The sequence below is a fragment of the Neltuma alba genome, unplaced genomic scaffold (genome assembly GCF_004799145.2).
Source record: "Neltuma alba isolate B1F8T4 unplaced genomic scaffold, ASM479914v2 tig00010840_pilon, whole genome shotgun sequence".
Classification (NCBI taxonomy): domain Eukaryota; kingdom Viridiplantae; phylum Streptophyta; class Magnoliopsida; order Fabales; family Fabaceae; genus Neltuma; species Neltuma alba.
In genome coordinates this window covers 349777-376410 of record NW_021635638.1, presented here as the reverse complement: position 1 = coordinate 376410, position 26634 = coordinate 349777, and the positions used below count along the sequence as shown (strand labels likewise).

Below are 26634 nucleotides of genomic sequence, written 5' to 3'. Positions count from 1 at the left end.
TTTGTATATATAAAAAGTACTTCTAATAACAACTATCCAAACACTCACACTTCTCAAAATCACTTTTTCACAAAATCTATTCTTCTCAAAATTTATTTTTTTCAGATTCTATTCTCTAGAAGCTATTCTCCAAACCATGGTTTGGTTTCATTCAAACACACCCTTAGTCTTTTTGGTTGGAGATCACCTCTACAAAAGCCCTCGTTCTCCACGAAGTTGAACAGGGAGAAGCGAGAACCACTTGAGTAAAAGAATCGATTTCGTCCTTTGTTCCCTATAGCAACTGGGGATCAAAAGGGAAAGACGAAGAGCATGCTATGGAATTCAAACCTTGTTTCAAATGAGGCAATATTAAATTAGTAGCATGTCAAATCACTTCCATATTCATCATTCTCCACTTTACATTACTACTGGTCCAGGGAAAACCACATCTCTATCTTAGAATAATTTGTCTCTTCATATGGAGGACTATACAATGAACAAATGCTAAGAATATGGTGGTTACACAGGATTTCATCAAGCATCAAACACGTCGCCCCAAGCAGCCAGTACATTTTGGCGACGCACTGCACTGCACTGCAACTGCGCCTCATTACACATAGTATTCACCAACAAACTCCAGGTTCTGAACCAACAAGAGACTAAGCTTCTAACCCTGAATCATCTCGATAGCACAGGGTGAGTGTATGAAAGACGAGGATTGACTATGATGCCGATGCCGTGATCGGCCAGACCTGCCACTGTTTCCCAAATTTAGCATGCTGAAACTACTGTTTTCCCAATATTTAGCTTGCCGAGAGGAATTAGGCTTGATCTGCTCTCAGAATTCAGAATATATCTTGTACCATTCACTTTCTCCGACTATAGTAGGCCCCACTGCCAGCATGACTATGATGCCGATGCCGTGATCCGCCACTCCGGCCACCAGTTCCTTCCAAAGTGTTGCCACGGCCAGAACCCTTGTTGCCTACGCTGAGCAACCAGTTTGTTGGCTGGGTTCCTAATCCATTCAACTCCTCTTCTTCTCTATCATTATACTCCAAGACAAGCCTTTTGATGTCTTCTTTCTCTTGCAGTTCAGCTGCTTCTTTCTGCTTTGTACTCTGCACCAATGAGCAATCTCGGGGAATGTACATCTGCTTCGTTTGTTGCTTGTTCCCTCTCTTCACAAGAACTTTCACCTGTACCTCTTTGTTTCCACCCATCTCCTCATCCAATGTCTCATCACCACTTTCCCCACCCACCCTCGCATGGTGATCTTTGGTGGAACTCTCAAACAAGTTCATTGGAATCATCATGTTTAATGTGGGACGACCTCGCAGCTCTTGCCTCCGCTGTTCCATACTCTCCTGCACAAAGCATTAAATCGTGTCATTCAAAATGCTATAACAGACAGCCTAACATCATCTATAACAAACTACTTTTTCCCCACTAAATTTCCCTCATCCTTCGGGGAGAAAAAAACATAGGAACAACATTATTCATCTGTTACCGCCATTCTTGAGCTCAGTATGACCCCCCTTTTCCATCCAAATTAATGAGACCCAAAAGACACAAACATTGTAACATTTTGTTCCCAGATGGTATTTTACAATGGCCTAAAAGTCAAAATTCAGAAGGAAAACGGCGAAATAACTTTTGCAAAAAAGGGAAGTCAAGACTGCAGAAGTGAGCAGGAGAAAGGAGACAAATTATACAGTTCCTTGCCTGTACTACAGCCTTAAGCTCCTGATCAAAACTGGCTTCTTCCCGAGGGTCCAAATCTGCCACTGCCTGTCTCACATGGATTTCATCTTCCTCATCAGAAGCAGGTACAGCCCCATCATCATCCTCGTCCTCATCTTCACTCTCACATCCATCCTCATGATTTTCCTCATCTAACTCCTCATCATCATGTCCCTCCACATCAAGTACGTCACTCCCTGAATCACTCTCACTGTCATTCAGATCATCTTGCACTCCATTGTCTTCTGTACCATTATCAATGCTCTGCCCATTCCTTGCTGTAGTATGAGGTGTACTCCTACTTGAAGGTTTCTCAGTGTCAGAATGCTTTTCACTACTGGCCTTGTCAGAAGAAGAAATACGGTCATGCTCCTCGAGCTCTACAAGAGCTGCATTCACTTCCTCAATTGATGTGTATCGAGTCATATTGGGACGCAAGTCCGCAAACAGGTCCTACATGAGCATCAATCATGAGTCAGACACATAATAGATATTGATCATATTTATGATAAAAAATTTTAATTGAAAAAGAAAAGGGAATTGTGTAAAACTACACTTAAAAGTCAACTTGACAACATAAATTCAGTACCACAGTATACTTTTATTATTTATGTTACAATGGGACTATTATTTTACAACTAAGATTTGTAACTTGTCAATTTGGTTAATTAAGATTTACTTAGGGAAAAAAAAATTGTGAGCATAACCCATATCGAAGCATCCAAGGAAGATTAGTAAGCCTTGCATGATTTAGGGGGCCTGTAAATACATCTTTAGCTCATTATTACTGTTTAACCCTTTATAATTAATATGCTAAAATTGATATTTGAATCAGGAAAATTCGGTTCCTTTTAGATTTGGAGGCAGATAAGTACTTTAAGCAAGCTCCCAATATATTAACATGCAAAATTCCCATTACAGATCACCCCATCTTCCCGCTCCTTAGTACAAGAATTCTCTATTTGTCCGCATAACGGGATATGGTTAGAGTTTAAAATATTCACAAAAAACATTCCTCCACACAAAACATTGATCATTTCACAATGCATAATCACAATAAAATCATCCTTATTTGGCAAAAATGGAAGATTGCAAAAACTAACATCCTTGAGAGTACATTGGCGGAAATAGGAAACTGACTAATAAATACACGTGATCTCTGCCGGAGTAATTTGTATCCAACAGGATACCAGGCTTAGGTGAATGGAGTGTTGTCTTTTTGAGTATATCTACCATAATTCAGCATTCCATGGTCACGTTATCACATCTCTTTGTATATTGACACCCAGGCCCAACAACCGATCTGAGGCGTCAGGTACCATTGCAACATGTAAAAAATCTTGAAGGTTTTTTCTCATGCTACCCGCCCAAGGTTAAACTTTCAAAACAGGACTTGGTAATTTCTATGAAAAGTTTTCTCAACTACGGGGAATAATCACCAAGCTCCCAAAAATCTAAACAGATACATAGGAGGTGGTTTTATTATTCTCTATGTTTGTTTACAATGTGACATTCCACAAATTAATCTCATTGGACCAGCATTAGTCAGAATTACTATCTCCATGTCAAATATAAGGCATGTTTTGTAAAATACTATGTTCAAAATATAAGGCATTCTACAGAGTTCTAAAAGCAATTAGTAACTTTTTACTTAAAATGGTCGTAAGAGCAATAGAGCACATCAAATTTACTTACCTTCCCTAACAGATAATTAATTATTGGTACTATTAAATAAAGGTAAAATTGGGAAAAATTCTGAAATCTAAACTACCTAACTATTTTTCTTGGTTCATGCGTTCTAGTTAAAAATGCCTCATAATTGACATGGAGGGAGGAGTTAAAAAAAATATTGCTTAGAAATGGATTTTTTCTTTATGTAAACAGTTATCATCTAAACCTCCAATTATACTTCATATGCAAAAATTTTAAAATATTTCACTAAGGGCCCAATTTTTAAGGTTTCTTCTTGAAAAAATCACTTAAGTTTTTCTTCTTTTTTTTTGGGGGGGGGGGGGGGAATCACATTGGTGAAATTTCATTAGGTTTGTGTAAGCTTTCAAAAATAACAAGAATATGGGGAAAAAAAGAATTTTGGTGAAATTTCATTATGTCTGTGTAAGCTTTCAAAACTAACAAGAATATGGGGGAAAAAAGGATTTTCTGATTATTTTAGCTTCTGAAAATAATCAGATGTGGTGAATCAGGGAGAATATCACAAAAATATGGACTTACACAAAGATATCATAAAATTTAAAAATTATTTTTAATAAAGATACAAAACAATGTCAAAAATATGAAAATAATTAAATAATAGTCATCTTGTATGATTATAATCAAACACAATAATTTATACCTTTATAGATCTCTACACAATGAATTAAGGGGGAATTGCATTCAGATCCAACGAAGGGATTTAATTACCCAAAAGTCTATTGACAACTGGCTGAGAACTATGCTTTCTAATGTAGGAAATGACAACTGATTGATGCTACTCACTTGTCATTGGGACTTTTTGGTAACTAAATTCTTTCCTTGGGACTTCATGGTAATTCTCCCATAAATAAATTTTCATAAAATCCCTAAACTATCTAAAAATCACTTATTTTCGGTACTAGTTAGTTTAAGCCTTTTCAGGAAAAAATCACTTATCATTTTTTGGGGGGGGGGGGGGGGGAATCACTTTTGTGAAATTCTCAAATGCTTGTTTAGCCTTTGAAATTAATCAGAATCTTAAAAAAAAAAAAGGGCAAATGTCTGATGATTTTTTTTTTGATGGAAAAATGTCTGATGATTTTGAGAAGCTACTTCGGATATCTTCTAACAATAATCAGAACGAGTAGATGAGAGAATGTTATAAAAATACTGAGATATCTAGAGATATCATAGAATTTGAAAACAAATATATAATAAATCATTTTTTATGAATGGAGATGTATAAAGATATCATCAAATTTGAAAATCACTCAATAATAATCACTTTTTATTATTGTAAGCAAACGCAAAATAATTACTGCTTTTTATAAAATCTCTACACAAAATTATTATTCATAAAATCTCTAAATTATCTAAAACACATTTACTTTTTAAGCCTAATTTCTGTTGAAACCAAAATCTATAAAACTCAGGATCACATGAAATCAATTTAAAATTACATGGATTTACAAAAATTTATTTCAACAGCTTAATCGTGTGAAAAAAATTTCAATTTACAAACACCCCCGTAAAGAAAACAGGTCAATTATTTCTAGAAACATTTTTTCCAAGTTTACATCTGAAACTTCACTAACAACTCGGCAATAAGCTCCAAGGCAGGAGGGCCTATGTGGGCCACATATAAGCCTTAATCACATGTATAAGCAGCATAAAAGGGGAAAAAATAAGATTCTTCTATTAAGGCATTGTGAAATTACTTGTTATTCAGGAATTTTTTGTGGGCACTAGGCTTGTGCGCTTACTCTAGGGTTTTCTTAGTCTATACATTTTCGAGAGAAGGAGAATAATGCTTTTTGGAAACGTCACCTTTTTTGCTAGTACTAATGGTGTATGTGGTTAAAGCAAAACGCAGGAATCAAGCATTATAGCCAGAGTTGCTTGAGCATTATCTAAGATAAATCATTTCATTTGGCATCTCTGTGGCCTTTTGCCAATGGTTTCTTAGAAGAAATCGACAGACAAAAACATGACCTATGTTAGAAAGTATTGAATGCACAAATGGGAAGGCTTGCACGCACAAGAAACTCTCATACATGCTATGGCAATCCCTCATCTTATTTATATACTTGAAAATAGATTAACGATAATATAAACTCCAAAACATAATGAAATGAGAAGATAGTTAAACTAAAAAACAATAGTTAACTCTACTTTAGGTAATGATAAACTCAGACCTACTCAGACCTAGTTATCAATAATCCATTGATCCATTAATAGTCCTACCTTGATAGGGTTTCTCAACATAAAAAAACTAGCAATTAACAATTTAGGCAACATCTAGAATGTAAGCATGCTGACAGACATCCTTCTGCTTCATATATTTGTATATATACTAAGCAGAGAAAAAAATGAGATCTATTAAAGAGCCGCCTGACTAACCTGTAAATCAAATTCAATGTCCAGTGGCAGTGCACCTTTGCTTAGAATATACCTCTGAAAGTGTATGAGGAATCGATCAAGTTTTCTCTTTGAAGATCCTCGGTCAAAGTAATGTCCACAAGTTTCAAGAAGAGTTATAACCATCCTGATACGAAAACAATCTTCTGGTGGATCCAACACATCTTGCTGGAAGTATGAAATGTACACTATGGTATGAGACGGTTGCCATATATGCAAAACAAAATCATTTAAACAATTTTTCATTCATACATTTCAAAACAAATCATTACCAAATCCAAGGCATCAAGAGCTTTTAATTTTAAAACAGTATGCCTCTCGCCTAAGAGGAAATATATTTTAAATACAGAAAAATTTTGCATAAAAAAAGGAAGAATGGTATCTTAGCATATTACTGTCATTTCTTATACTGCGCCGGTATGTTTTTCCAGCATGCGAGAGTTATAAAGAATTTTATTCTTTTATCTGTTGTGATACGTCGCCTATTAAAGATATCAGTTCTACTATCCAATACATGAAACATATCACTATCTTTGCAACAACCTTCTTAGTCACTCTGACTGAACTGAAAGAAGAACAAAAAATCTAAACCGTACCTCTGGAGTTCCATGACCAAAAACAAGAACTAGATATAGCGTCTCAAATATCACAGAGGAGTCAACATGCTCATAATTATAAAGCTCCCCAAGGAATCGCATATGGGCAAGTCTTCGTTGCTGCATCCCATAGTCATTTAGCTCCAGCCCAAGTCTAATCTCCTCCAAAACCTGAAACTCACGTCACAAATATCACAATTCCAACCGAGAGCACAACCAAGCACAATCATTAGGGGAAAAAAAATGTGGTAAAAGAAATCATTTGCAAAGTTCATTTTCCCATGACAGGGGAGAGTTAGCTGCAGCTGACACTGCTAATTAAAGAAGATAGAATACTTAATTTATATTGAAACCATTCAAATGAACACCAGATTATCTTTGCCCTGGTTGGAGAGGGACGCTTGCATCTTCTTGGACAAATTTTTTCCCTTACATATATTGTGAGACGGAATTATTTATAAAGCCGCCCTCAACTGCTCTGCACGAATTTTAAGGGTGTCGCAATGTCTGATCAGTAAAGATATTGCTGACCTTTACATTTATAAGCTATTCACGTCTTTCGCTCCTGCTCTGTTATGAGATTTTCTTGTATTCTCTAGTTTAAGGATATCTTTCCAGAAAAACAGACATTCCCCAAAATCTAGATCATGATATTGAATTGAAAAGAAACGACAGGAGATACCAACCTCATCAACTATAGCCACTGCAAATTCATCATGATAGCGACTTAAACCAGCAGCGAGAGAAGCTATCAGATGGATTTGACCATATTTTCCTTTATGAACCTTCATGAAGCATTTTAAAAGGTATGATTCACATTCACTCCATGGCAACTTACGAAGTTGCCTCAACACATGCTCAATGGTAGATTTGTCAAGATCAGAGAAAAGTAATTTTCTGATATACTGCAGCAGGAAAAAAAAAAAAAAAAAAGAAATCACTTAGAATGTTAATTCAGATGCTTAACAGATATCAGAAACCAAATAACTTGAAATACATGTTACACCTGATGCAATGGAGGACGGACTTTAGAAACTCGTGCAGATCTCTCTGGTGGCTTGCAAAGGTAGTAGGCATTCTCCACTAAAGTACTATGTCTGGGATCCAGGTTTTTCACATTTTTCAAGCGCATCAGTATCTCCAACATGTTAGCCATACGTATTGTAGTTTCAGGAGATCGATATAAGAAACGACCACAGGTTTCAAGGAGATTGCAAGCTACATCAATGTTGTGATGAGTGAAATCATCTAAACAAGCCTGGGATACAATTAACCCAAAAAAAAAAAAAAAATCAATTTAAAATCATTGTCTTACATAATGTAATTCAATTGTGTATCAGATCTACTGCAATGAAGGAATCAAGGGATAGCTAGGGAATTTTCCATGTGGCTAGTTAGGGAATTTGATGTTAGTCAAAAGCCATCCATATCTCTATTCTGCATAAAATAGGGGTGGCATGAGTGTGAAATTAATTGAACTGTTTCTTTGCTCAGGGATTTACATTTGCAATGTATTTTTGATATCTCAATCTCCAAATCCTAAAAGATTTCAAATTGTGACTTCTTATGTATCTTCTTACCGGAAGAAACTCTTTCAAGGAGGGGTAAATACAAAAAAATTATGTTGCATAACAGATATTATCACAGAGTCACTATAAACTCCACAATCAGATTAGACAAAGAAATAGAACAGAAGATCTAAGAAAGAGAGCGAAGAGGATGTCATGTACTGGAATGGAGGGAGATCAACATGGAAAGGAAACAAATCTTTTGCTTTAGAGGAAAGCAAAATGGTTAATCTCCTCCTATCAGAATTGAACGAATACTTTGCCAATTAAAAAAAAAAAAAAAAGTAAGGTAATTAGGAATATATGCGTTAGCCTAAGGTTATGAATATATCCCCTATTCCATTGTATTTCCCAGAACTGTGAATAAACAACCAGCACGCATTATTCAGAATCCCTCTCATCTTATCTATTGTTCTTCTCCCTAGAATCCTTCTCCATTCTCTTCTATTTTGCCCTGTTTCTCCTCTTTCCTTATTCCCTTTCCCTTTTGCCTCTGTCAGATTCTAACCATCATCATGTGACGTCAGCACTTAGGATGCACTTTAATTATTTGAGTTTCAAATGTGAACTATTTGCCATGGAATCATATTTAATAGCATTATGCCAAGTCAGAATTTGGACGGGAGCAGTTTCAGAAAGCATTTGCTTTTACGTTCACTTCAGTCCCATTTTCAATCCTCACACTAACAAGCTTCTCTTCTCTTACATTTGCTGGTTAGGTCTGGTCTGCTACATTCTATCAGGCCCAGATGTCAAGTTAAAAACCACCTAAGCACCTAATTGAGTAGCTCATGAGACCTAGGCATCACACACTGCATTGGCTCCCACCAATTGACAATCAATCAAAAGCAAACACCCTGATAGCTGCAGTGCTGCAGTCTTTAACAGTTCACTCAGCCCTCCAAGGATCGAAACCCTCTGTAACCTTAGGTAGCTCTTTCCAAGGTCACCAACCAGCATGATGCCAAATGATTAGCACCCAAGTGAGGCATGAAATCCTTATTGAGGCAAGAGAAAACCCTTTTAATATACAGTGTGGACTCAGTTCTACAGACACACAAACAAACTCCAGTGTCCAAGGACGGCACCATATTCACCTTCTATGGAAATCTAGGAGGTTCAACAAACAGATCTATAGAACCACAATATCCACCACCCACTTCAAGAATCCAATCCGTATTTGCCATCAGTCCATCATGGAAACCCATATTTTCCTCTCACTTTTGGAAAAATGAAGAAATAACCCCTATCCCAAGATTGTGAATCTAGATCACTTGAGGTTAACACTACAGAGTGATTTTTTGGAATTATTAACACAAAAATGATCTCCTATTTCTTTAAGGACAGACTCAATCTGAGAAACTTCAGCCATGGCGGAGCAAGGCCGCCTTTGATACCAAAGATAGGAATTAAGAAAGACGTAAAGGGTAGAAGAGAAGACATAGAGAAGAATGGTAAAAGAACCAAGAGTACGAATTAATAAAGCAGTGACCAACTAACCACGAACTGACTGATAGACTCGTATCAGCACTAAAATGCCCCCCCCCCCAAAAAAACCTTTAGTGCGTATTTGTTAAGAGACCAATGCAACCTTATCTTAGAAGGAGAAAACATCAAAAGATGAATTAATTATTTCTTATTTTTCTTCACATTTTGCAGTTTATTTTGTTGAATAATTGCTTTTGAGAGATTTAAGAAGTCGGTTTAGCAGAATAAGGGATCATAATGTTCTTAAGTGGTTCCCAACATTCAGTTTGTTATTTTTTTAGCTGTTGCAGACTGTGTCAAATATTGTAGGGATTCTTCAGACTACATAATTATTTCAATTTTTCCCAGCCATACAAATAGGCTAACAACCTCTGAAGCTAGTCATTGAGAAATGAAAGTGCCGTTTAATCCATTTGGAGATTCTCCTAAGCCTTTGGCCATTTAAAACAATTAGAGTTAGATTCGAGCTCTATCCTTTCCTAATTGATTTATCATTCTGATGGAATCAAATATCTGAAATATGTATTATTCAACTGAAAGTACACCACCACAGAGGGCAAGTCCTGTGAAGGTGAAACCTAAACAGAGAAAACAAGCACTACCCTATGCATTCGAGAGGCACAGGAACTCTCCCAATTAACTCACCACATTTTCCATAACCTCTCCAACAATCAAACCCGTCACATAGAACCTTCCCCCTTGCTAACTGTCAAATATAAAATACCTCAAATACCTAGTCACATGGTTCGCACCCCACATGTCAATATTAACATTATGTTCAACATTACCCCCCCCCCCCCAAATGAAGGGCCACATTGTCCTCAAGGTGACAAGGAAAAATGGAGTTCTGTGGTTTCCGCCCCACCATGTGCTGCATATTCTTGACCAATGCCATCCACCACTAAGAAATTGAGGTAGATGTGGTTATCTCCAAATTCAACTTTCTCCCAGTCAAAATCAGTTACAGCATACCAAACAGGCCCTAAGTTAAAAATTGAAGGTTAGTGATGGCCCGTGGATAATCGTATTCATGTCACCAAGACTACAAGTTTGACCCCACAGAAGTTTTGTCCTCTTGTGTTTTTTTTTTTTAAGGATTATCATTCTTATTTCAGGTTAGAGTAAAATATAGAGGCAAGTTTGAGCCCACAGCAAGTTTGAGCCCCTTGATTGTTGATAAACTAAATTAATGTTAAATTAGATAATATTGTTATTTTCATGTATTTCCTTGCCAATCATATACCCGCACATATATACAATTCCATATTGTCACTAGATGCAATTGGACCTCACTAAAACACGAGATTAACTCCAAAATATGGTTTAAAACATAATAATTAAATTAAAAGCAATTAGCATTTATTTTTATATTTAAGTATTTCAATTCAATGATAGTTTATCATACCTTCAAACAACTGAAGACAAGGCCCGCTGGAGCTATTTTGAACTTGCATAGTTCTCCAATGAACCGTATGTTCCTTATCTTTGTCTCAATGTTCATTTGGTCCTACAAAGTAAGAAATTTCAAAACCAGGCAACGAAAACAAGAAAAATAAATACATTAATTGTTCACAGATTAGTCTCACTTACATTAAAAAATCATAGTACTAACCTTTTTGTTTATTAAGAAGTTGAATTCCTCCTCCAACATCTGCAAGAGCACGGAGGAGACATCCTTCATGCATGTTGAAAGTGTGGCAACCATTCGTGAATAATAAGGTAGAAGTTCCAGAGATGTCCTTGGTACATTGAACAATGCCCTAACAAGCTTTTTCCGATTTGACTTTGAGTTTAAATAACAGAATTCTACCTGAAATAGTATTGAAACGAGGCCAAAAGTAATTAATAATGAGGGCAATGATGACAACAAAATCTCAGAAATTATGGAATAATAGCACTCAACAAGACATCCTTACAGTCAATTGATCAATAAGGTCTCGGCTCACACAACCTGGGAGCCTCTGCAGCAAAGCATCCAAACTAGTCCCTTCAAGATTTCTAAGATTCTCCTTTTCATTTTCCCCCTTTTTGTCGTTTTCTTTTTCTTTTCCCTTCTCTTTGTCCAAGTCTTTAGACTTCTCTTTATCATCCTTATCTTTCACTCTTTCAGCTGTTTCTGGCTCTGGGGACACACTGGGCTCTGCGGAGACATCTCCACTTTCTAGTGTAACTGGTTGACGTTTGTCTGATTCAGACACTGGCTCCTTAAAATGCCAAAACCTTGATGTCAGTGAATAGATGCAAGAACAAAAGATGCAATCTTATGGCTGTATCAGAGTTTTCATGCATGGTAAAAATAAGCAAATGTGACATGTCACATAACAAGTGAAAGCTTTGGACATGTCCAGTTAGAACTTATAAAGAAGAAGCTAGATATTAGCAAATTTAGCTTGCATAATATTAAGATTTAACCGCTAGGATGGTCTTAATTAACAAGCTCTGCTCATATTGTCGGGAGAAAAAGTTTAAAAAATGTCAAGTTAACTGATTCCCGATCATATTGCATAATATTCATTTCACATAGAAATTGCACTGCACTTGCTGGAAAAAGCAGAATGGGACTAAGACAAAAAAATTCAGGAACCATATTGAAAATAGAAAGTAAAAACAGAATAAACGTAGAAATGATACTAGAACTCAAATTTTAACTTTGAATCATTTCAGGTATATCAATTCGTTCTAGTAATCATAACTTCTACAGACAAAATGATAATATTACAATACACAGAAGGAATTTTTAAAAAACGCCCCTCAAACAACTTGAACAGCACAAAAAAAACAAAGAAAAAGAAACAAAACAGCACATAATAGGGGAAAACAGATAGGAAACCAGGTAAAATGACATCAAACAATATGTCAATGTTGCAAAACAACCAGTATAGTTCAAAACTTCATAAATACCCATTCAGAAAGGGAAGGCCAGAAGATATAGGAACTGAAGACACCTCATTTGTAGCTTCCACTTATGAGCAGAGAAATTATTGAATAGAAAAAGGCAAGCAACCAGAACATATGCCTGCAATGGGTCAAAATAATTCAGAGTTATGGCTCCTTACAGTTGGTTGGTCTTGACTCTTTCCAGGTTGTTCATTGCTTTTCGGCTCAACTTCCCCCAATAGCACAGCAGGAACAAATGCTCTAGAATAAAGGCCAAATTAAGTTTCCTCTGATATAAAACAATAATAGAGCCGACTAAATAAAAATAAAACCAGCGTTTGCAACAAACAATTTAACTAGAAAGAAAAGTTACCCATCAATATATAATCATTTTTCTTTTCAAGTGAATAAAATTTTAAACAAATACCTAAGATCAGGTAAACATTCATAGAATGCTCTAGTATCTTCATCATCCCATATGGCCTCAACACCAGAAGAATCTTTCCCAGCAGCAGAAGAAACAGCTTCCTCACCACTAGTAACCCTAGTTGTGTGACCATCCTCTGGCATTACTGGAGGTTGCATGTCCAGAGATTCTGCTAATCTGCATCAAGGCAATCATGCAAGAGTTGGCAGAAGAAAAGTAAAGCTAAAATATTTAAGAAAACATCTCATGTGTTGAGGAAGACCATAGGGCATGTTCAGGGTGGCGTTGCACCACCCTCAACCATGTTTTCGGGTGGTGTTGCATGCACTCAAATACGTGCTTTAAGCTGTAATACAATTATCCAGAGGGTGCACCTGACACAATATTAACTAATACATGCAAACCTTAATTCCATTCATTACTAATCTAAAAATAATCTCACCTGCAAGACTATCCTCAACAATAGATTGTCATATCTAGAAATTCCTGAAAGTTGTTTTTGCTTTATGTCTAGAGCTTAAACCTTTCATGTATTTATTTACTGCTAATCTTATGGAATATTGGTATATGGAGCCATTCATTTAGAGAACAAAAAAGTAATCACTACATGAAATAGGAAAATGAAATGAAAAAAGTCAACAAAAGCAACTTACGATGAGACATTACGATATAAATGGTCATAAGATTTTCGAAGCTTTTCATATGCAGAGACATTCTCATCACTAAGCTCCCCCTTTGCATTTAAGATCTTAGAATTTTCGTGCTCCATTAGTCGAAGTGACTGTCAGAAAAATAAAAGCCATTAATAATCACATGAACCATAATATTGCTGCAAATATCTACTAAAAAAGCAGTACCTAGAACAAAAAGTGAATAACTAACCAAAATCAACAGTTAACAGGGGACGAATCTTACCGCATGCTCAGATCGAAGCAGTTCTGCTGCAGCATCGTGAAATGCATAAAATGCTTTTCGGAAAATTTTCTTCTGATCAGCTGTGATGTTCAGTCCCTTCAAAAACTGTATCATCATGTGAGCACAGGAATATGAAGGACAGAGCAGGCATGGTGGTACAATTCTAAAGACAAAACAATAATTTAAAAATGATTGAAGATTCAGGGCTGGTTTGGTAAGAAGAATGAAATGGAAAGAAAAGATAAAAGGATGAGAAAAGTAACCTTGTAGATAAGAAATGTCTTTTATATCCCTAAAAAAATGTAAAAAGGAAGGGGGGAAAAAAACACTTACCTCTTCTAGTTCAAAATATAAGCATCACATAAACAAATCACACAACTCAAAAAGTTGGTTAAAATTATTTAAATGAAACTTATGTTCGCAAAACACCCTTATTTACAGAGAGGGTAAGTGGGAGAGAGAATGAGTAAAAAGAGATGAAAGAGAATAAGTGGAAAAAAAGATATGAGAGACATCTAGTTAATTAGGGGTAAAAATGAAAAAACGTATTAAATAATTAGACAAGTTTAAATTGTGCCTTGTTTTTAAAAAAAAAAAACAAAGAAAGAAAGCCCAAACCCTTATAAAGATTTGCTGCTTATATTTTGAAGCAGAGGGAGTATTATGGAATAACAATGCCTTGAGCAAAACAGATATTACATATCGTGATTTTTATGCAAGGAATAAATAACTCTATCCCCTCCCAACAACCAAACTGATCATTAGAGTCATAGAAAACAACAAATGGAATTCTTAATGGGAAGATAAAGACGTACCTCTTCATGAATTTCTTGTCCAGTAATAGGAAGTCCTAAAAATATTCTCCCTTGGCGAGCAAAGCTAGAAAGAAGAGTCAAACTAGTTTGTGTAGAATCTATGTCTTTTAGCTGTTCTGCACTGGTAAGGTCTTTTATAATGTTGATAAAAATACCACAATCTTCTATAACACCAACAAAATAAAGTTCCAACAGAAGTTTCAGAGTGCTACGCTTCTTCATTGCCTTTAAGTTTCTATCTGCATCAGATTCATCCCCAGATTTCCCAGGGGAGAAAACTTTGAGAAGCCCTTGAATCAAGCTTGGTGTGAAGTCCTTGTATCTTTGGTGAAGCAAAGAGCAAATCTATTGAAAAAGAGATCTAAGTCAGGAATGTCTCAGGAATCATGCCTTTAAAAAGATAATTGCAACCAATAAAATTATAGCAAGACCTAGCAACGAAATGGAGGCAAAAAACCCTACATTCTAAATTATAAAAGGAACTGTCTTCATTTACAGTGTCTAAAAGCCAATCAAAATAACAAGCCCAGAATTTTAACTAGAAAAAGCCTCATAGAACATAAATATTGAAACAAGAGAAGCTCCAGCTTGGGATTAAAAAGCAAGACAAATTGCAGCCAGAGAAAACATGTGAATGCTTATTTTACGACCTTAAAGTTTAAATTTTGTACCATTGGGATTTTAGAATGCTTGTCCTAGATTTTTGCAATAATCTAAACAAGGCACATGCAAATACCTTTCCAAGTTAATTACAATGAAACAAAGAACCTCCGTTTTACTAGGAAATCATTTCTAATATGTCAAAACAAGAAACCCAAACACAACTCAGTTCAAGCAATGCAGCATGCCCAAAAGAAAATGATGAGAAGAAAGAAAAATGCAAAGCACCCACCTGAACTCCTGCATGAATGTCTGATGATCTAAGTTTGGCTTCACATATAGCTGCCACAGCTTCACTGACAAATTTGCTTAAGTTGACACTTCGCAACTCATCCATCAGGGCTTCCCGTTGCTCTTCATTGATTTGCTTCAGTTTCTTAATAACTGCAGTGTTGCGCTTGATGCTGGAATCCAGTGTCCTAAGAAATCCTGAGTCTGTATGTAAAAATACACTCAATTACTATTCATGAAGCAAAAACTGATGACAATTCAACAAGCATAAAAGATAATAAACCATACACGGATTCCTATGTTGCAAAAAGCTGTTTGAATAACAGGAAGAAAGAATCAATTTCATATTTTAATTACCAACTTTGCTCTCATAAAAAGAACAAAGAAAAGGAAATTGAATATATTAAAGCACAAGGAACTCTATTCCCTAAGGCAACAAATATCATTATCATCCGTGTTTTCCATCAACAAGTGTAAAAGCATCATACTAAAAATACGAAATTCTATTCACTACAGAAAAGCTTTGTTTCCAAGAAAAGGGGAAGAGGCTAAAGATCACTTCTAGTACAAGAGGTAAATTCCATTTTGAAGATTTTAATTCCTGCTAGTTGCAGCATAAAACTGAATAGTGCGCATACATACTATCAATATGAGCAGGGAGGGGGTGGGGAACTAACCAGGCCTTTCAGGATTCAAATTGCTTTGACGTAAAGCCATTTTGGCCTCAATTGATTTTTTCATTTCATCATGGCGTGCAGCCGCTTCCTGCACATGATGAAAAGAATGAAAACAATTTAAGTCAGTTCACAGCAGAAGAAATATACCATCCAAGAATTTCATAGAACAAAATTGCAGTTTACATCTCGAGCAAAAGACACAATAGAATCAATGCATTTATGTGAGCTCTTGACAAGCTAACAAAGCCAACAGCTAGATTCTCTCTCAATTCTAAGAAGAAAAGAATCTTGTAGAGGAATGATTTTAACCACCCAACCCCCACCCCAAAAAAAAAAAAAACACACATACACACACAACCACAACCCCTTCCTTTGAGACCAGCATGGACGAAGCACAGGCCCACTAAACATTATAATGAAAGTTTATTTTAATTAAACCAATGGCAATTAGTTCAAGAGGTTTGACGCTTGTCTTCCTTAAGCAAGGTCTCGAGTTTAAGTCTCATGTGAAGAAAATAGCCCTTTGGAGAGCTTCATGTCTATGTGGTTCAACGCAGCTGAATCTGGATTACTCCGCACCTAATGTTGCTTTTAGAATGGTATCACCAAAGAAACGAAGTTAATTTTAGTAAGGAGAAATGAGAAGCAAAAAGGATCAAACTCTAGCAAAATACTCATTGACACACTTGTGCTTTCACAAGGACTATGCATCCCAAAATCTTAAGTTCTTAAGTGATGACCCATGATTAATTCTGGAATATTTCTGACAAAAATTAAGGGGAGTTTTTCTTATATTTAAATCGAATTACATGTGGAGCTTTTACTTGATAATTACAAACTCTCCTGCTACTAACTAATTGCAATTTCTGTTGTTTCCCACACAAAACTCTTTGAATCCATCTGGGCCCTGCTTTCACCTTACTTGACCTCGGCCTTCAAACTCAACATCTTTGATCTACGATGACATAGCACGATGGCGTCGTGTGATTCATGTAGCCGACCCCACCTAGTGGGATAAGGCTTGTTGTTGTTGTTTGATCTACGATGACCAATGGAATCAAAATCAAAAGTATAAATTGAAAAATCAGCAGGCATAAGAGGCTCCACCAATAATAAAGGATATCTCTTTGCCTTTATAAGTAAGTGTGGGAAAGTGGGCCTGCTGCCTAAAGGCCCAGAAACCAAATGCTTAACCTAATTTCCTATGTTATATTACAGAGAATATTCTGTAATAAATAGCAACGGTCAGATTAGAGAGAAATCTGGTCACTATTAGTGCTCCATGATTTTAGGAGGAATAGAATCAAATCTGTATTAATTAGGAGGTATAGGATCAAATCTGTATTGATTAGGTTGATTCCTATTTCCCTTATATATTATGTAATCAGATCATGAGTGAATATACAGAGAATTACTATTCAGAAACTTTCATGGTATCAGAGCCGTGAGAAAGAAAAGCCCTCTCAATGTCTTTCAAGGCTGCATTGCAGCAGCCACGTGGTTTTACTGCTGATGGCAGTAATCTCCCTCCTTCAGGGCAAGGTTCGGCCTCACAAGGTGGCGGAACAACTAGGAGTACACCGCCACTAGGTTTGCCATCAGATGCCTTCTCTCAAATGCCTGTTACCCATCATCTAAATGGGAACAATTACCTTCAATGGTCTCGCTATGTTCTCATGTTTGTTCGTGGTCGCAACAAGGAGAAATATCTCACAGGATCTCCGCCACCACCAGCTGCTACTGATCCACAATTTCCTACATGGTGTGCAGAAAATAATCTAGTAATGGCATGGCTCGTCAACTCCATGACAGTCGAGATTGGAGAAAACTATCTCCTTGCTACAACAGCCAAAGAAATTTGGGATTCTGCAAAGGCCACTTATTCTGTTACAGAAAATACAGCTGCTCTATTTCAAGTCAAACGCTTACTTCATGATCTGGTTAAAGGTGAACAATCTGTAACTCAATATTGCACAGCATTAATGAAACTTTGGCAACAAATAGACCTCTATGAGGTCCATGAATGGTCCAATCCCACAGATGCCATGTATTACAAAAAGTTGGTGGATCGGGAACGGTGCTACAAGTTTCTACTCGGACTAGATGATTCCTTTGAAGATGTGAGGGGACGAATCATGAGTCTTAAACCTCTTCCCTCACTTATAGAAGCTTTCAATACTGTCAAGTTTGAAGAAAGTAGGAAGGTATTGATTAATTCCTCTTCTTTTTCTTCCACACATTCTAATGATTCATCTGCTCTTGCTGTCCGTGGCCCCAAGGGGACACTAAAAACAAAAAGTCTAGCAAATGGTGTGACTACTGTCACAAGAGTGGACACACACGAGAGGTATGTTGGAAGCTTCATGGAAAACCTCCAAACAGCAAGCAGAAAGGCAAAATAGAAAGCAAGGGCTTAATGGTGGGTTCCTCTACTGCTGATAGTAGTCTCTTAAGCCATGATGAGCTACTACTTCTGCGAAAGTTGCTGGACAAGCACGCTACTGCCTCTACAAGTGAGACCCCTACACCCTCTGTTACTCTAGCCCGTGCAGGTACTATCCTAACTCATGCTCTTAGTAGTGTGACTCCATCTAAGAATTTATGGATAATTGACTCCGGTGCCACTGATCATATCACTGGATTTAAAGAGGTCTTTTCTGATTTCAGTCCTTTTTCTAACCATAATACTGTAGAGGTTGCTAATGGGCAGTTTTCCAAGGTTCTAGGTTCTGGAACTGTTATTATCTCTGAACATATTACATTGAAAAATGTTCTATATGTCCCTGAAATTAAGTGCAGCCTGCTGTCAGTAAAACGAGTTGCTGATCAATTGCATTGCCTTGTTACTTTTGATAATATTAGTTGTGTTTTTCAGGACTTGGCATTGGGGAAGATGATTGGCGCTGCTAAAGTCTGGAATGGACTTTATTATATCCAAGGATCTTCACCAAAAGTTTCTATTTCTTGCTCTATTTCATCTACTATGCCAACTAATGAAATAATGTTGTGGCATTCTAGGTTAGGCCACCCTAGTCCTAGTTATATGCAAGTTTTATTTCCTTCTATCAGTAATAAATCTGTTGTTGATTTTCATTGTGATACATGCCATTTTGCAAAACAAATTAGACACTCTTATCCTCCACAACCCTATACCCCCTCTCACCCTTTTTCCCTTGTCCATAGTGATGTTTGGGGGCCGTCTAAATTTGACACCAACTCCAAAGCCCGCTGGTTTGTAACTTTTATAGATGATCATACAAGATTGACTTGGGTTTTTCTAATTACAAACAAGTCAGAAGTGTTTTCTGTTTTTCAAAATTTTTATGCTTTCATCAAAAATCAATTCCAGACTTCAATCAAAATTCTTCGCACTGATAATGGGAAAGAATATTTAAATTCATCTTTTAAAAATTTTTTAACCACAAATGGCATTCATCACCAGACCTCCTGTGTCTATTCTCCCCAACAGAATGGAGTTTCTGAAAGGAAAAACAGACATCTTTTAGAAGTTGCTAGAGCCCTTATGATCGGGGGCAATGTTCCTCACCAATTTTGGGGGGATGCTATACTTACCGCTGCTCATTTGATAAATCGAATGCCTTCAAAAGTTCTGCACTTCCAGACCCCTTTACAAAAATTTCTTGACACTTTTCCAAACTCTTCCCTCGTAACTTCTCTTCCCAAGAGGGTTTTTGGGTGTACTGCCTTTGTTTATAATGAACATGGGGGAAAACTGGACCCTAGAGCCATTAAATGTATTTTTCTTGGTTATTCCTCAAATCATAAAGGTTACAAATGCTATTCCCCTGTTACCAAAAAGGTTTACATTACAATGAATGTCAAGTTTGTTGAATCTCAACCATATTATCCCAAATCATCCATTCAGGGGGAGAACAAGGAAAGTGACTGGACAATTTGTGACTATCACAAGGGTTCTCAAACAGACCAGCAAATAGTTGGACCTTCAATCTCCCTAGATATACCTATTATGCCTTCCCACTTTACAGAATCAACACACAGCTCCCAAAACAGATCTGAACATACACCAAACAGAACCGAAACTACCCCAAACAGATCTGTCTATCAAGATACAAATCCTTTTGAGCCTCTAAACTCTCTCTGTGACCAGCCTATGGTTGAAACTATGGAAAACCAACCTAGTAATACCACAGAACAGCAACGTGACTCTACATCTATGCAGCAACATGACTCTGCACCTGAAATGGGTTCTGAAGAACTTCATTGGCCTATTGCCCTAAGAAAAGGAAAAAGGAGCTGCACTCAACATCCTATTAGTAAGTATGTCTCATACAGTAAGCTCTCACCCCACCTAAAAACTTTTGTAGCAAATGTAGAAAGTGTGAAAATTCCTAAAAGTTTCAATGAGGCTGTTACAGATCTACATTGGAAACAAGCTATTGAAGAAGAATTGAGAGCTTTACAAAAGAATGGAACCTGGAAAATTACAAATCTTCCTAAAGGTAAATCAATTGTGAGTAGTAAATGGGTATTCACAGTAAAATATAACCCCGATGGAAGTATAAACAAATATAAGGCCCGTTTGGTTGCTAGAGGGTTTACTCAAACTTATGGGATAGATTACCAAGAGACCTTTGCCCCTGTAGCTAAACTTAATACTATAAATGTTCTCTTATCTCTTGCTGCAAATTTAGATTGGTCTTTACACCAACTTGATGTTAAAAATGCTTTCCTTAATGGGGACTTAGAAGAAGAAGTTTACATGGAGATTCCTTTGGGAATGAGAAACTCAAACAATTTTGGGAAGGTGTGTAGGCTACACAAATCTTTGTATGGGCTGAAACAGTCTCCAAGGGCTTGGTTTGAGAAGTTCTCTCGAGCCATCAAAGGGTTAGGCTATAAACAATGTCAAGCCGATGATACCCTGTTTGTTAAACACCATCATGAAAAAATAACTATACTTATTGTTTATGTTGATGATATAGTTTTGACAGGGAATGATGAAAAAGAAATCACAAAGCTAAAAGGAGACTTAGCAACAGAATTTGAAATCAAAGATCTTGGCCCACTAAGATACTTTCTAGGCATGGAGGTGGCGCGAACTCATAAAGGGATAAGTGTATCACAACGTAAGTATACACTTGACCTCCTAAAAGAAACAGGGATGTTGGGAGCTCGACCTGCTAATACTCCAATGGAGCTGAACCAAAAGCTAACAATCAAGTCAGATGGAAAGGTAGTAAACAAGGAGCAATATCAAAGGCTAGTAGGGAAACTTATTTACCTATCCCACACAAGGCCTGACATATGCTATCCAGTTAGCGTGGTGAGCCAATTCTCAAATAGTCCTCAAAAGGAACACATGACAGCAGTCTACAGAATACTGAGGTACCTGAAGAAGACCCCAGGACAAGGGTTGTTCTTTGCTAAGGGCACATCTAAAGAAATTGAACTATTCACTGATGCTGACTGGGCAGGATCAAAAAGAGATAGACGATCTACTACTGGTTATTGTTCTTATGTGTGGGGAAATTTAGTTACTTGGAGGAGTAAGAAACAACCAGTGGTATCAAGGAGTTCGGCCGAATCAGAATATAGGGCCTTGGCCCTAGGTATTTGTGAGGGGATATGGCTTATGAGACTCTTGAAGGAGCTTGAAATTGAGGTTAATGCTCCAATGAAAGTTTGGTGCGATAATGTGTCAGCAATCAAGATTGCTAATAATCCAGTGCATCATGATCGCACAAAACATGTGGAAATCGATCGACACTTCATTAAAGAAAAGATAGATAGTAAGGTGATTGATCTAGCTTACATTCCCTCAAGAAATCAAATTGCAGACGTGATGACAAAGTCTCTAACTCAAGAAAAATTTGAAGGTTTCAGAAGCAAGCTGGGAATGATTAACATCTACTCACCAGCTTGAGGGGGAGTGTGGGAAAGTGGGCCTGCTGCCTAAAGGCCCAGAAACCAAATGCTTAACCTAATTTCCTATGTTATATTACAGAGAATATTCTGTAATAAATAGCAACGGTCAGATTAGAGAGAAATCTGGTCACTATTAGTGCTCCATGATTTTAGGAGGAATAGAATCAAATCTGTATTAATTAGGAGGTATAGGATCAGATCTGTATTGATTAGGTTGATTCCTATTTCCCTTATATATTATGTAATCAGATCATGAGTGAATATACAGAGAATTACTATTCAGAAACTTTCAGTAAGAGAGGTGAACCAAAACCAATTCATCTTTCTTTTGTACTCGCTGCAAGTTTGATTAGAGAATGACAGGCTACCCTGCAAGTCATTATCATGTAAGGTTTGTAATGGGGATCAGGTCAACAGCATTAATCAGCAACCCTTTCCCCAATGGGAACCATAAATGCCGAGAAAACTAGGTATCTTCTTCATTGTTTCCTTAAGTTATTCTAACACCTCACTGGTTAACAATACCTATCAATTGTCCAACATTCTCTCCAAATTCTAATAGTGATACATCCAAAGTTTTTGCTTCATATAGCTATGTAGGCCTTTCATCTATTATTCTACATTCAAAACTAATTTACCCACTACTACCTACAAACAGCTTCCCTTGGCCTCCCCCAAAAACTCTTCCATTCATCTAGCAAACTTTTCATCTTACTGGACCTTGGCCTTAACATCTTTGTTGATACTTTTTGCCCACGCAACGAACTACCCTATAGCATAAATTACAATAATTTAGTCGTATTTTTTACTTCTTCCCATCAGCGATAGTTGCTCAAACCTCAAAGTTGCATGATATTCACATTTAACTGTTCAATACTATAGATGGAGATTATAGTAAGAGCAATCGACATTGATACTGTACTTCAACATAACGAATTTTAAATACCGCATTTTAAGCTGCAAATTATCAGCAAAGAAAACTACGGAGTATTCTTACTAATTGTTCAAGGGGCAAAAAATAAAACCCAAGAAATACCACATGATGGATCATCAGTTATCATTTTAAAGATAAATCATACAACCTCGTCATCTTTCTTGCCGTGACTTTCACTTTCATTGCGAGATTCATCCTCTTGCTGGGACTTCTCCTTCATTAGTATCAAACCCAATTAACCTGGATTCAGATACAAAGCAAACAAACTTAGGCTTGAAATCAGCTGAAGCAAAAATTAAAAATTAAAATCAGAAACCTCGGGCAGAAACGAACTCTAGAAGCGAAGATGAACATGAAGGGGAAAGCAGAAACCTCAGGCAAAGAAACGAAGCAGATCTCTTCGCGAACCAGGAGATCTTGTGAAGGAGGAGAAGGGCAGAAGGCAACGGTCACGGACTTGCGATGATATAGAGGAGTCTGACAAGTGATGAGACGACCGTTGTACGGCAAACGGCGGTAATCGTGCGAACTGCGAAGGCCTGCGGAGAGCTTCGATGACGCCGAGAAGGCGAGAACTGGCGAACGCGTGCTTTTTGCATTTGAGTTTCGAAGACAGGAAGTTTTTCGAGGGTAAAATGGTAAAATGAGAAGTAAATTTTAAATCATAATTTAATAAAAATGTTACTACTATTGTATGGAAACGGGATAAGACGGGCAACCCGACCCTTTCCATGTCGAGTGAGGAAACGGATCGGCCCGATTCTGTTTGCAGGCCACTCAGTGAACTCTTAAGCCCCATTTATAAAAGTCAATTATTAAAGCTTAACTGAGATTTCAAAATCAAAACAGCCATTAAATCGATTAAGGGAATAGTTTATAATCTACAATTTGGATTGCTGGTCGAATTAGATGTTAAAATCTTTATGCATTGAGATAATATAATCATGAATCTAAATTATTAATGAACCCTAAAGGTCCCTCACATAATAAAAACCATGCATGATATTTAAAAACTAGATGAGACCAACCTGTTTAGAGCCAAAACTAACAAATAAAAATTTGAACCAATAAAAATTTGAACTGATGTGATACAATGATAATCAGAGTAACCCATCCAACTAAGGGATATTAGAATTAACGTTTTCACTTACTGAAAACCATGGAAGGTGAGGAAGACAATGAGCGAGAAGAAAAGTATGAGGAAGATGAAAGAAAGAGCAAGTGGGCAAGGTGAATGTTGAAAATGTATTTATATTTGGAGAGGATGCCCAGGTTAAGGCGCCACTATGGGGGATTCTAGTGATAGAAATGAAAACTGAACTATGGTTCTAGATGCAAATCTTCTTTTGTGGGAGGCTTGCATTTTTAGTTTTCAATTGAGAAGGTTTTGAAAATAAACATTGTACTAAAGAAAGGTGATTTGACAATAGAATGCAAGTGATATAATAAAATGGCATTAGGAAGAAAGAAAATCTGACAAAAGACAAGGGAGGAGAGGTGAATGAGAGAAATAACAAGGGAAATGCATTTTATATAGTAACGATAAAATTGTTTAATAAATAATTTTTACAAATTTTAATTTAATTAAATTAGCATAATTATGATCGGTTTATTTTTGAATTAACTCTAATCTAACACACTGACTCTTGACTGATTTTCTCGACTAGTTCTTTGATTGGTCTGATTTTTAATATCTTAATAAAAACTAAACAGCAAAACCCTATCTATTACACCGTTTTTTTAGAAGATGTGAAGAAAGACCACAAATAATCAACTAATAGAATTGAACTAATCTAATAAAGATACCAAAGTCAATTATGAAAAATTTTGAAATGGTTGCTTGTGAAATCTAAAGGAAAATCTCAACACAAAAACACGTGAAAATATACAAAAAAAAATTTATAACCTTCAAAGTTTGCAATGTAATATCAATAATAATAGTTATATTAACAGTCCGTTTGGTTTAAAGAATTCATTAGAATGGAAAAGAATGGAAAGGAAGAAAAAGAAAAATTGACGGTGGAGTGAATGTTTGGTTGTCAGTGGAATTGAAAATTATTTGAATGGAAAATTTATCTTTGGTTGGATGAAAAAAAGGTGGAAAAATAAACAAAATAACCATATTGCCCTTAATGACATATTTTAACAATATTTATGAGTTTAGAAAACTACACCCATCTCTTTGGTCTGAACAGTGTCCTGTTTGTGCGGCAAGAAGAAAAGCGAAATGGGTGCAAAATATGGCCCTTAATGACTTTGTTTTTTTTTTTTGTGGTTTTGATAACGCAGATGTACGTTACAGGTAATAGGGCTTGTGCATGGACAGATGGTGAGGAGTCAACTATTGTGTTAATTCTTGGTGATATGCAACTTGTGAAAATATTCATGAAAGGGCCAAGGTACATGCCTGTTACTTGGTGTAAATTGAAAATAAGATGGAAGAAATGCTGCCAAGATGTGGATTGAAGAGAATCAGCATGCGGTTTCCTTTCCATTCCTGCCTCTTCTGCGAAGCAAACTGCCGCCGCCAAAGGGGAAATTGAATTTTCCATTTCCAGGCCCACATTTTCATTGAACCAAACAGGCTAGGTTTAGCGTTATTAACAGAGACTTGGAATGAAAGAAAAAGTTTATTCTAGCCTTATTACCCCAAATCTTCATAATTTGTTTTCAATGCCCTATGTCCTGCCAAAAAAGTGTGATATTTTTCTATTATGTTGGGTTTGGCATTTAAAATAGCTTAGTATTTATGCTTCATATTATATTAAAAAAATATAGAAAAAGAGGCCTGAAAAAATAAAATATCAATTTTGGAAGCTGACGTATTATGATGTCAAAAAGGGAAGAAAAACTTAAATGGGTATTTTGAAATTAAAGCAAAATGACAACAATGCCGCTTATTTTGTCAAAAAAAAAAAAAAAGTTCCCACTTCTATCAATAAAATTCAAAAAATATATATGTTAAATACTTAGCTTTGACTGCTGATCATTTGCAACTTTTGTATAGATATTGATTACATTTCATGAGCTATGATCATTTTTCGTCTAGTAAGTAATAAAGCCACTTATTACAAGTCATTCATAACTTTTATGGGTATGTTTGGATTGGTGTTGGGCAAAACTGACTTCTAGTCCAACTGACTTTTGTAACTGAAGTTAGAGTAAAAGTCAGTTATGGTATGTTTGGATAGGTGCTTTTAAAAAGTCAGTTGGAAAAGTTAAAAGTTGTTTGGATGAGTAAAAAAGTTAGTTCAATTGTAAAATGACTAAAAAGGACATATACTTTATTAAATAGTATGTTTGATATTTTTAATATGATAATTGTTAAAAAATATCTAAAATTATTATGATAAAATAAAAATAGTTTATTTGTGAGATTATAAGATAAAAATATTTGTTACCAAGACAAATTTAAAAACACATTGTAGATAATTAATTAAAGGGTTAATACAATGATTAGTCCTTACACTTTTCATTCATTTTGGTTTTGGTCCCTGAAGTTTGTAACCTCCAGTTTTGGTCCTTTAAGTTTGCTCCGTTTAAAACATTAGTCCTTATATTTTTAAAAGGACTTGGTGTCACCTTTAACACTATTAAATATGCTGACATGTCCCTAACTCTGTTAAATATGCTCATATGGAACCAAGTGGACGAGCTGAGGTGGCTTATAAAAGATTAAAAAAAATTTGACGATTAAAAAGATG

The 26634-nt window shown here is 36.2% G+C and overlaps 1 protein-coding gene across 2 annotated transcripts; it reads right to left on the bottom strand.

Annotated features, from left to right (window-relative positions):
• Window positions 1-313: 313 nt before the first annotated feature.
• LOC114759405 (regulator of nonsense transcripts UPF2) lies at window positions 314-23501 on the bottom strand. Of its 2 annotated transcripts, XM_028948578.1 has the most exons (18): window positions 23303-23501; window positions 23079-23170; window positions 16090-16177; window positions 15414-15616; window positions 14522-14866; window positions 13707-13811; window positions 13445-13572; window positions 12792-12968; window positions 12544-12625; window positions 11404-11691; window positions 11100-11297; window positions 10893-10994; window positions 7438-7689; window positions 7118-7336; window positions 6432-6602; window positions 5818-6003; window positions 1708-2178; window positions 314-1349 (listed from the first exon to the last, which is right to left on the bottom strand). In XM_028948578.1, the coding sequence occupies exons 2-18, from the start codon at window positions 23148-23150 to the stop codon at window positions 849-851; spliced, it is 3588 nt and encodes a 1195-aa protein (XP_028804411.1). In that variant the 5' UTR covers window positions 23151-23170; window positions 23303-23501; the 3' UTR covers window positions 314-848. The 2 variants fall into 2 exon arrangements, with proteins under 2 accessions (XP_028804411.1, XP_028804412.1); XM_028948579.1 differs by lacking the exons at window positions 23079-23170; window positions 23303-23501 and adding an exon at window positions 16899-17020.
• Window positions 23502-26634: the final 3133 nt, after the last annotated feature.

What these genes read in the sequence shown, in the direction of transcription:
- LOC114759405 (XM_028948578.1), bottom strand. Translation starts at nt 23,150, where the DNA reads ATGAAGGAGAAGTCCCAGCAAGAGGATGAATCTCGCAATGAAAGTGAA. An exon ending in ACGGCAAGAAAGATGACGAG is followed by an intron (nt 16,178 to 23,078) that starts GTTGTATGATTT and finishes CATCATGTGCAG; the next exon opens with GAAGCGGCTGCACGCCATGA. An exon ending in ACATTGAATTTGATTTACAG is followed by an intron (nt 2,179 to 5,817) that starts GTTAGTCAGGCG and finishes ATGCTCATGTAG; the next exon opens with GACCTGTTTGCGGACTTGCG.